Here is a 12,500-nt window from a genome sequence, read left to right as displayed (position 1 = left end):
AAAATATATTTATTAGTTTGAACATCAAATATGTTGTCTTTGTAGCACATTCAACTAAATATGGGTTGAAAATGATTTGCAAATCATTGTATTCAGTTTATATTTACATCCAACACAATTTCCCAACTCATATGGAAACGGGGTTTGTATATATATATATGATCTTTGACGAGCCTTTTCGCAGTACAGCGTGTCCTCAAAAACACGCTAAACACTCACAGACCTTCTATAACCTCTGACCTCATGGACCCTCCACTGACCAACGACAATCCTCGACAATCCACGAGCACAAGTCTGCTTATTTGCCAAAAATACTCCGCAGGCAAACAGAAAATGTGTGTTTCTGCTTCAATTCAAGCCATGACAAGAAAGGTGAGCCTGACGATGTCACGACCACGTGACCCCCGCCACCCCCCCTACCCCGGGGTGACAACCTTCTTCTACCCTGAGGACAAGGTCCCGAGTGTTCAGCATGTGGCCTTCATTTGGGACGTGCTCTGTGGTAAAACACCAAGTTTTATGTTTTTATCACGAGTCAAACAACACTAAATCCATCTTTCCCCTGCTAACTGCTTCAAAAGTACCGTTTTCTGTTTGTGCAATAAAGATGCCAACACTTTTGTGTCATTCCTTTCAACTTTAAGCCAGGGAGCGGTAAAAAAAAACTCTATTTGTGTGTATTGTGAAAACAAAACATCAAAAAATATGTATCTGTAAATGTGCATCGCCTTAGGATGAGAAATGTGATTGGAAACTTCGCCAAATGTTGAAAAGGCCATCATTTCCACACGTGCAGTCATGGTCAAACGTTTACATACACTAGAAAGTTCTGTGGTCACATGAAATTAAATTTGAGGTATTTGACCACCATACCCAGCAATAAGTTTTGGAGGAGATAGAAAGGTAAGGCCTTTAATCCTAGGAACACCAGCCCTACTGTCAGGCATGGTGGTGGTAGTATTATGCTTTGGGTCTGTTTTTCTGCCAATGGAACTGGTGCTTTACAGAGAGAAAATTGCCTCCAAATTCTTCAAGAAAAGCTAAAATCATCAGCCCGGAGGTTGGGTTTTGGGCGCAGTTGGGTGTTCCAACAGGACAATGACCCCAAACACACGTCAAAAGTGGTAAATGTTAATATTTGGTTACATGTCCCTTGGCAAGTTTCACCGCAATAAGGCGCTTTTGGTAGCCATCCACAAGCTTCTGGTTGAATTTTTGACTACTTGACAAAATTAGTGCAGTTCAGCTAAATGTGTTGGTTTTCTGGCATGGACTTGTTTCTTCAACATTGTCCACGCGTTTAAGTCAGGACTTTGGGAAGACCATTCTAAAACCTCAATTGGCAAAAAATTTGTTTCATCTGACATCACGTGGACAAAAGTAAGACCTTCTGGAGGAAAGTTCTGTGGTCAGATTAAACAAAAATTGGGCTGTTTGGCCACAATACCCAGCAATATGTTTGGAGGAGAAAAGGTGAGAGGGCTTTAATCCCAGGAACACTGCTCCTACTGTCAAGCATGGTGGTAGTAGTATTTTACTCTGGGCCTGTTTTGCTGCCAGTGGAACTGGTGCTTTAAATGGGACAATGAAAAATGATGATTACCTCCAAATTCTTCAGGACAACCTAAAATCATCAGCCCGGAGGTTGGGTCTTGGGCGCAGTTGGGTGTTCCAGCAGGACAATGAGCCCAAACACACATCAAAAGTGGTAAAGGAATGGCAATATTAGGCTGGATTTAGAAGGTTTTAGAATGGCCTTCCCAAAGTCCTGACTTAATCGTGTGGAAAATGCTGAGAAACAAGTCCGTATCCAAGTCCAGCATTATTCACATGTGAATAAATCTGTTTATTAGACTGTATTTATATTATTCAGATGTGCATAATGCTGTATAATAGACTGCATTTACAGTATTCACATGTGAATAATGCTGTATTCTAGACTGCATTTATATCATTCACATGTAAAAAAATACTGTATAATAGACTGTATTTATATTATTCACATGTGAATAATGCTGTATAATAGACTATTTATATTATTCACATGTGAATAATGCTATATAATAGACTGTATTTATATTATTCATAAGTGAATAATGCTGTATAATAGACTGCATTTATGTTATTCACATGTGAATAATACTGTATAATAGACTGCATTTACAGTATTCACATGTGAATAATGCTGTATTCTAGACTGCATTTATATCTTTCATATGTAAAAAAATACTGTGTAATAGACTGTATTTATATTATTCACATGTGAATAATGCTATATAATAGACTGTAATTATATTATTCACATGTGAATAATGCTGTATAATAGACTGCATTTACATTATTCACATGTGAATAATGCTGTATAATAGACTGCATTTACATTATTCACATGTGAATAATGCTATATAATAGACTGTAATTATATTATTCACATGTGAATAATGCTATATAATAGACTGTAATTATATTATTCACATGTGAATAATGCTGTATAACAGATTCCATTTACATTATTCACATGTGAATAATGCTGTATAATAAACTGCATTTATGTTATTCACATGTGAATAATGCCGTATAATAGACTGCATTTACTTTATTCACATGTGAATAATGCTGTATAATAGACTATATCATTCACATGTGAAAAATACTGTATAATAGACTATTTATATTATTCACATGTGAATAATGCTGTATAACAGATTGCATTTACATTATTCACATGTGAATAATGCTGTATAATAAACTGTATTTATATTATTCACATGTGAATAATGCTGTATAATAGACTGTATTTATATTATTCACATGTGAATAATGCTGTATAATAGACTGCATTTACATTATTCACAAGTGAATAATGCTGTATAATAAACTGTATTTATATTATTCACATGTGAATAATGCTGTATAATAGACTGCATTTATATCACTCACATGTGAAAAAATACTTAAGTGTTTATTGTCTATTGTGAGCGAACTGTGGTGCTGAATTTACCCCAATGATCAGTAAAGTACTTTCTATTCCATCTATTCTACTCTATGCCAGAAAACCAACAAATTCAGCTAAACTGCAACAATTTTGTCAAGAGGAGTGGTAAAAAATTCAACCAGAAGCTTGTGGATGGCTACCAAAAGCGCCTTATTGCCGTGAAACTTGCCAAGGGACTAAATATCAAAGGCCTACTGAAACCCACTACTGCCGACCAAGCAGTTTATATATCAATGATGAATATTAATATTGCAACACATGCCAATACAGCTTTTTTAGTTTACTAAATTCCAATTTTAAATTTCCCTCGGAGTTTCCTGTTGAAAACGTCGCGGAATGATGACGCGTGTTTGTGATGTCATTGGCTGGAGGGGACATATTAGCCCAGCACCACTTACCGCTAAAAGTCGTCTCTTTTCATCGCGCAATTACACAGTATTTTGGACACCTGTGTTGCTAAATCTTTTGCAATTTGTCCAATTAATAATGGAGACTATAAAAAATAATGCTGTTGGTGGAAAGCGGTGGATTGCAGCTGTCTTTATCACCGTAACACAGCCGGTGTTTCTTTGTTTGTTGTGAAGCTTTAACACAGAGCGGTCAAGCGAACATGTTTCTCTACGTCAACCAGCAAGTTTTTGAATGGGAAAATTGTGACATTAAGTCGGCTCTTACCGGAGACTTGAGTGGATTACGCGACCTTATCCTGCAGCTCAAAAAGGCAGCTGTGATCTTGGCTCCTTGGCTTCTCTCAGAAACACTGGCGTTCACCGCAGCCATCCGACTTTCAGGTATGACACTAAAATACTATTAACACAATAAGCAGATAAGGGATTTTCCAGAATTATCATAGTAAATGTGTCTAATTACATCTGAAACTCTCTCACTGCCGCCTGGAGCCGTCGCCTTTTCTTTTTTAAATTAGTGTTTCACTCTAACTTTCCTCATCCACAAATCTTTCATCCTCGCTCAAATTAATGGGGAAATCGTCGCTTTCTCGGTCCGAATCGCTATTACTGGTGGCTGACATTATAAACAATGTGAGGATGTGAGGAGCCCTCACACAGGTGACGTCACGCGCCCATCGTCTGCTACTGCCGGTACAGGCAAGGCTTTTTTATTAGCGACCAAAAGTTGCAAACTTTATCGTCGATGTTCTCTACTAAGTCCATCCATCCATCCATTTTCTACCGCTTATTCCCTTTTTGGGGTCGCGGGGGGCGCTGGCGCCTATCTCACCTACAATCGGGCGGAAGGCGGGGTACACCCTGGACAAGTCGCCTCTTCATCACAGGGCCAACACAGATAGACAGACAACATTCACACTCACATTCACACACTAGGGCCAATTTAGTGTTGCCAATCAACCTATCCCCAGGTGCATGTCTTTGGAGGTGGGAGGAAGCCGGAGTACCCGGAGGGAACCCACGCGTTCACGGGGAGAACATGCAAACTCCACACAGAAAGATCCCGAGCCTGGATTTGAACCCAGGGCTGCAGGAACTTCGTATTGTGAGGCAGACGCACTAACCCCTCTGCCACCGTGAAGCCCTCTCTACTAAGTCCTTTCAGCAAAAATATGGCAATATCTCGAAATGCTCAAGTATGACACATAGAATGGACCTGCTATCCCCGTTTAAATAAGAAAATCTCATTTCAGTAGGCTTTTAACATTTCTGTACGTATACTTTTGACCCAGCAGTTTGGGTCACATTTTCAGTAGACCCGTAATAAATTCATAAAAGGACCAAACTTCATGAATGTTTTTTTGTGACCAACAAGTATGTGCTCCAATCACTCTATCACGATAGAAATTATTGGAAACTCAAAACAGCCAGTTCTTTACACGTGTATGTTAACTTTTGACCACGACTGTATATGGTCTGCAGGTCATTTGCGGAGTACGCCATCGTCATCAGAGTCCATCATGCAAGGTGAGTTTTTTGTGGTATTATTGAAAGAAAACATAACATAAATATTCATTTTGAAAGAAAATACAATGGTAATTGGGCTTTTTCTCATTATATAAAGGTTTCTTAGATAAATGTACTTTTATGGTCAATGTATACATGATGGATTAAATGGGAAAAATTTGTATTTATGGATTCAATTTGGAAAAGATTAATTCAATAAGTGTTACCGTATTTTTCGGACTATAAGTCACGGGTGCGACTTATACTCAGGAGCGACTTATGTGTGAAATTATTAACACATTACCGTAAAATATCAAATATTATTATTTAGCTCATTCACGTAAGAGACTAGATGTATAAGATTCTATGGGAATTAGCGAGTAGGAGTGACATATTGTTTGGTAAACGTATAGCATGTTCTATATGTTATAGTTATTTGAATGACTCTTACCATAATATGTTACGTTAACATACCAGGCACCTTCTCAGTTGGTTATTTATGCGTCATATAATGTACACTTATTCAGCCTGTTGTTCACTATTTTTTATTTCTTTTAAATTGATTTTCAAATGTCTATTCTTGGTGTTGGGTTTTATCAAATAAATTCCCCCCAAAAATGCGCCTTATATATGTGTTTTTTCTTCTTTATTGTGCATTTTCGGCAGGTGCGACTCCGGAGAGACTTATAGTCCGAGAAATGCGGTAAATGTGTGAATCCGATTTGTTATTTAAGGCAATATTTGAATAAAACTAAAAAAATTATTACAAGCAAAAAGGTAAAGGTAAAAATAATTTACGAAATAGAAAAAAATAATACATTAATATATTTATTATCCATTTTTCCATGAATCAATTATTTCGATAATTTATCATATTTGAATAGGACTTTTTAGGTACCTGAAGACTATGAAATAATAATTAAATAAATTGTGTACGGTATACATATAAAATACATGTTTTATGAGTATTGCTTCATCTGTGTTCTGTTTTAAAAATGTTTTGTTTTGTTTTTGTAATCGATTGATCACAATTTCAAAAATGACGTCGAGGGTCCTAAGTCAACTACTTGACATATCTTTTACTGTTAATGAGCGGTTATTTCTTAAAATAAAAATGTTTGGTGCAGTTGGTCTTCTTAGCAATTTTTTTGCGCACTGACAAACAACACAAGCGTCACAGTTAGGGGTCTTTAATGCATTTTCCAATTGGGAATGGGGGCTGATTCAAACATGCTCTAATTGTTGTTTTGCAATGTGTTTGAAATAAATAGCATATTCGAACAATACATGGGGAAAAAACAAGAAAATGGTGTCTTTGTAGGCTGTAAGTCTTGGTTTGCCCAAATTCGTTCACAATTTATTGTTTTGGCGACGACACAAATAAGTCACACTTATTAATGTACTTAGTTGGGTTAAAAATTTGTATTCTTATTGTGACATAAAAGAATACTCCCTGAAATTTTGATTAAAATGGATCTGAGACAATTAACCGAGCAATTTACTACAATGCATCAATCTTAAGCTTTCTTATATGTGATTTATTGTAAAATGAAATTATTCCAATAAGTTTAAATATTAAACAATGTTGGTTGTTTGTTAGACATGAGTATTGGAAAATATTAGAAAAAAATGGTTAAAAAAAAAAAAATCACATCACGTTGCATCTTTTATTTCTGAAAACATATGAACATTACAAGACAATTATAGGACAGGAAGATTTTTTTTTTGTAATATTACTAATTTATTTTCATCAAAATTGTAAATTATTGTCAAGAAATTATGCAATTTTTTCTGGTGACTGATGGATGTTGAAAAAAGTCCGGACTTTGTTTTCATAAATTTGAACTTTTCATGCAATATTAATGAAATGATCTTCTTAAAATACACACTTTTTGTACAAGGACGACATTTTTCTTAAAAATATGTTTTTTTAAATTACACAATATTTATCTTATCCCAAAAGTGTGATTATACTTTGATTTTATTATTGTAAAATTAATACGTTATTATTCTAATAAAAAAATATATATGTTCATTAAAAAAACTGTAACATTGCTTCTTCTGAAATTCTAACTTTATTCTTGACGAATAAAAAACATTTCCCCTCTTGTAAGATTGCGTTATTCCCGTAAACAATGCATTGTTTTTTTACAACATTTTTCTTAAAATAATTCCCCCCCCTTACAGTCACACATTTTTTTGCAAATTGTTCATTTTTATCCACTTGTAATATTCACAAGTACAACGATGACTTTTTTCATATAATTGTGATGCTATTTTTATTACACAATATTTGTCTTTGTTTTAATCACACAAGTGTGATAATAATTTGATTTTATTATTTTAAAATTAAGATATTATTCCCATATAAAAATATATTGTTCATTAAAAAAAAAAAAACTGGATCATGGCTTCTTGTGAAATTCAAACTTTATTCTTGACGAATAAAAACGTTTCCCCTCTTGTAAGATTACATTATTTCTGTAAACAATGCATTGTTTTTTCTTATGACATTTTTTCTCTTAAAATAATCCCTCCCCCCTTATAATCACATTTTTTTGCAAACTGTTCATTTTAATCCACTTGTAATATTCACAAGTACAATTACGACTTTTTGCATATAATTATCACACTATTTTTATTACACAATATTTGCAGTTGTGCTCATAAGTTTACATAACCTGGTAGAATTTATGATTTCTTGACCATTCTTCAGAGAATATGAATGATAACACAAAAACCTTTCTTCCATTCATGCTCAATGGTTGTGTGAAGCTATTTATTGGCAAACAACTGTGTTTACTCATTTTAAATCAAAATGACAAAAGAAAGTACCCAAATGACCCTGAACAAAAGTTTACATAGCCCAGTGACTTTGATCTGGTAACATGCACAAAAGTTGACACATACAGGTTTGAATGGCTAATCAAGGTTCCAATCCTCACCTGTGACATGTTTGTTTGTAATTAATGTGTGTGTATAAAAGGTTAGTGAGTTTCTGGGCTTCTGACAGACCATTGTATCGTTCATCCAGTGCTGCACAGACGTTTCTGGATTCTGAGTCATGAGTAAGGCAAAATAATTGCCAAAGGATCTGCGAGAAAAGGTAATTGAACTGCATAAAACAGGAAAGGGGTATAAAAAGGTATCGAAGGAATTGACAATGTTGATCAACAGTGTTCAAATGCTGATTAAGAAGTGGAAAATGAGGGATTCAGGGAGACCAAAAAAGATTTCAGCCACAATAGCCAGGAAAATTGTTCAAGATGCAAAGAAAAATCTACAAATAACTTCAGCTGAAATAAAGGACTCTCTGAAAAATTGTGGTGCGGCTGTTTCAAGATGCACAATAAAGAGGCACTTGAAGAAAAATGGGCTGCATGGTCGAGTGGCCAGAAGTAAGCCATTTCTGCGCAAATGTCACAAAGTATCCTGCTTATATTACGCCAAACAGCACAGAGACAAGCCTCAAAACTTCTGGAAAAAAGTAATTTGGAGTGATGAGACCAAAATTAAACTTTTTGGCCACTCGACCATGCAGACCATGTTTCCCTTTATCAGTTTTTATCATTCATATTCTCTGAAGAATGGCCAAGAAATCATAAATTCTCCCAGGGTATGTAAACTTATGAGCACAACTGTATCTTTGTTTTATCACAAAAGTGTGATAATACTTTGATTTTATTATTTTAAATGTAATACATTACCATAAAAAATATATTGTTCACTAAAAAAACTGGATCTTGGCGTCTTGTGATTTTCTAACTTTATTGTCAACGAATAATAAGATTACGTTACGTATTTTCCTAAATGATGCCTTGCTTTTTCATGTGAAACTTTTTCTCTAATAAACATACTTTTTTTTTGCAAAATGTTCACTTTTATCCACTTGTACAATTCACATTAATCTTGTCATATATTTCCTGTATTGTGGTAAAATTAGGACTTTACGCCACAAAATTGTGAATTTTCCTCTACTATTTTGACTTTTTTCTTGGAATTACGTCATTCTTGTAGTAAAAGAATAGTTTACGTCCATCAACATATTGTAAATGCACCAGGATGATTGAATTGTCTGATAAAAAAAAAAAAAATCAAAAACAATTCAAGTGTTTTAAGCAAAAATAAAAAAAACATTAAAGCTGCAACATTTATTAGCTACTGTAAACAAATAAATATTTATTAGGCGCCCAAAAAATATCCTTCAGTCTTATAAAAAATGGCCCAAAAAAAGACAAATAACAGAAAGGAGGTATCTTTGTGTTGTTCTGTCAAATGAGGGCTGGTTGCTACAATGAATGAATATACAAACCTCAAAACCAGTGAAGTTGGCACGTTGGCAAATAAAAACAGAACACAATATTTTGCAAATCCTTTTCAACCTATATACAATTGAATGGACTACAAAGACACGATATTTAATGTTCGAACTGGCAAACTGTGTTATTTTTTGCAAAAAATAGCTCATTTAGAATTTGATGCCTGGAACATGTTTCAAAAAAGCTGGCACAAGTGGCAAAAAAACCTGACAAAGTTGAGGAATGCTCATCAAACGCTTATTTGGAACATCCCACAGGTGAACAGGCTACTTGGGAACATGAAATGCTCAGTCATTCACAAACAGGGATTGGGCGAGGGTCACCACTTTGTGAACAAATGCGTGAGCATATTGTTTAAGAACAACATTTCTCAACCAGCTATTGCAAGGAATTTAGGGATTTCACCATCTACGGTACATAATATCGTCAAAAGGTTCAGAGAATCTGGAGAAATCCCTGCACGATCCCTAAGGCGGTACTGCATCAAAAAGTGTGTAAAGGATATCACCACATAGGCTCAGGCACACTTGAGAAAACCACTGTCAGTAACTAGTCGGTCGCTACATCTGTAAGTGCAAGTTACCACACCAATTGGCACTTTAACTTCAACTTTAAAACTCCACTATGCAAAAACAACGCCATTTATCAACAATACAAAAAAACGCTTCGCTATGCCCGAGCTCATCTAAGATGGACTGTTGCAAAGTGGAAAAGTGTTCTGTGGTCTGACAAGTCCACATTTCAAATAGTTTTTGGAAACAGTGGATGTTGTGTCCTCTGGACCAAAGAGGAAAAAAAACAACCACATTTTTCTAGGCGCAAAGTTCAAAAGCCAGCATCTGTGATGGAATGGGGGTGTATTAGTTCCCAAGGTATTGGTAACTTACACATCTGTGAACACACCATTAATACTGAAAGGTACGTACAAGTTTTGGAGCAACTTATGTTGCCATCCAAGCATCGTATTTTTAATGGACGCCCCTGCTTATTTCAGCAAAACAATGCCAAGCCACATTCTGCATGTGATACAACAGCGTTGCTTCGTCGTAAAACAGTGCAGGTACTACTAGACTGCAGTACAGACCTGTATTTCATTGAAAATGTTTGGCGCATTATGAAGCTTAAAATACCACAACGAACAACAACACCCGGACTGTTGAACAACTTAAGCTGTACATCAAGCAAGAACGGGAAATAATTCCACCTGAAAAGCTTCAAAAATTGGTCCCCTCAGTTCCCAAACGTTTACTGAGTGTTGTTAAAAGGAAAGGCCATGTAACACAGTGGTAAAAATGCCCTTCGTGATAACTTTTTGGCAATGTGTTGCTGCCATTAAATTCCAAGTTAATGGTTATTTGCAAAAACAAAAGTAGTTTCTCAGTTTGAACATTAAGTATCTTTTCTTTGCAGTCTATTCAATTGAATATAAGTTAAAAAGGATTTGCAAATGATTGTATTCTGTTCTTATTTAACGTTTACACGTCATTGTTTTTTTGTTGTCCGCCAATATTCCAACTGATCCACGTTATTGTCATCCTCAGGTCATTGAATCCAACTGGGCAGTTCAGATTGTCTAAGAAGACATTTCCCCCTATCATTCGAGCAGCTTCATCAGTTCATGCTCCCTGACTTCTCTAGGACAGCGAGTTTGAGGTTCTGGTGCTGGATCCAAAGTATGGATCCACTACAAGGAGGGGACAAGCCCAGACATGATCACAGACAAGCACCTTTCTTGTCTGGGCTTACTGCAGTTATACGCAACCCACTCAGCATTTAAATACCTCAAAAATCATTTAGATTTCAAAATGCCTTATGTAATTTTTTTTAGTTTCTAATGTAATTTTGAGAATCTAGTTCTTGAACCAGTTTTCGACCGCCATATCAAAACGCCGTTGAGGTAAAAAGAAATATATGAAATGAAAATAGTTTTCTCTGCACAACACGTGTGTATTTAAAAGCCGTACAAGAGGTCTGAGAGAAAGCACCGACGACAAACGTTTTAAATAACCTGTTAAAAATGGCGACCAAAACAAAACAAAAAAGTACTGTACAAAAGTTACAAATACAAAATAGAACCTCGGTAAAGTGTTGGATCAGAAAGTCCTAACATTAACTCTTATACACAAATATACACTTGTGTAGTCAGGATAGAAAGGTGAACACACAACATGTGTGTGTGTGTATTTTTGTGGAGCACCGTTTTGTTGTGTTTCTGTTGTGGGTCAGCAGCGCGTGTACGCCAAGAATAAACCCCCTGGTGCAGCCACATCAGCGAGAAAAAAAAACTGAAATAAGTGGCGTTTTTTTTTTTGTCTTTTTTTGGGAGGAGGGGCACAAATTGAATACTATCATCGTACCGGCTTCCATGGTCTGCGGTGCCAGGAGGCGGAGCCTGGGCAGGGCTGCAGGTTGCACTGCTCCATGTCCAGAGGTTTGTCCAGGACGTCGCAGTTGTAGTCGTTGAGCCTCTCGCCGCTGGGCCTCTGACACACCACCAGGCGGGTCCTCCTGCCGCCTCCGCAGCTCTGAGTGCACTGTGGACATCAAGTGGGAAACACTTAGGGCCAATCCCAATACACCCACCCACTACCACTACACCCTCACCCACCACCACTACACCCTCACTCACTACCACTACACCCTCACTCACTACCAATACACCCTGATCCACTACCACAACACCTTCACTCATTACCATTACACCCCCACTCATTATCACTACACCCTCAATCACTACCACTACACCCTCACTCACTACCACTAGACCCTCACCCACTACCACTTCACCATTACCACAACACCCTCACTCATTACCACTACACCCTCACTCATTACCATTACACCCCCACTCATTATCACAACACCCTCAATCACTACCACTAGACCCTCACCCACTACCACTTCACCCATCACCACAACACCTTCACTCATTACCACTACACCCTCACCCATTACCACTACACCCTCACCCATTACCACTACACCCTCACCCACTAACTCTCACTCATTACCACTACGCCCTCACCCACTACCACTACACCCTCAACCATTACCACAACACATTCACTCACTACCACTAAACCCTAATCCACTACCAAAACACCTTCACTCATTACCATTTCACCCTCACTCATTACAAGTACACCCTCACTCACTACCATTACACCCTCAATCACTACCGTTACACCATCAACCATTACCACAATACCTTCACTCATTACCATTACACCCCCACTCATTATCGCTACACCCTCACCCACTACCACTTTACCC

At 36.7% G+C, this 12,500-nt stretch overlaps 1 protein-coding gene and 1 long non-coding RNA gene across 2 annotated transcripts in view; one reads left to right on the top strand and one right to left on the bottom strand.

Annotated features, from left to right (window-relative positions):
* The window catches only part of LOC133562926 (uncharacterized), a 12,913-nt gene extending 11,757 nt beyond the window's left edge, over positions 1–1,156 (top strand). Inside the window, exon 4 of the long non-coding RNA XR_009808952.1 lies at positions 359–1,156. This is a non-coding gene — a long non-coding RNA (uncharacterized LOC133562926). The remainder of the gene's footprint in view (positions 1–358) is intronic.
* The window catches only part of LOC133562925 (A disintegrin and metalloproteinase with thrombospondin motifs 20-like), a 454,296-nt gene that overhangs the window by 85,603 nt on the left and 356,193 nt on the right, over positions 1–12,500 (bottom strand). Inside the window, exon 28 of the mRNA XM_061916762.1 lies at positions 11,585–11,761. Within this exon, the coding sequence (XP_061772746.1) occupies positions 11,585–11,761 (177 nt within the window). The remainder of the gene's footprint in view (positions 1–11,584; positions 11,762–12,500) is intronic.

Source organism: Nerophis ophidion, linkage group LG12, assembly GCF_033978795.1.
Source record: "Nerophis ophidion isolate RoL-2023_Sa linkage group LG12, RoL_Noph_v1.0, whole genome shotgun sequence".
Lineage (NCBI taxonomy): Eukaryota > Metazoa > Chordata > Actinopteri > Syngnathiformes > Syngnathidae > Nerophis > Nerophis ophidion.
The sequence above is the reverse complement of the archived record's forward strand: the minus strand, read 5'-3'. Positions and strand labels throughout refer to the sequence as shown.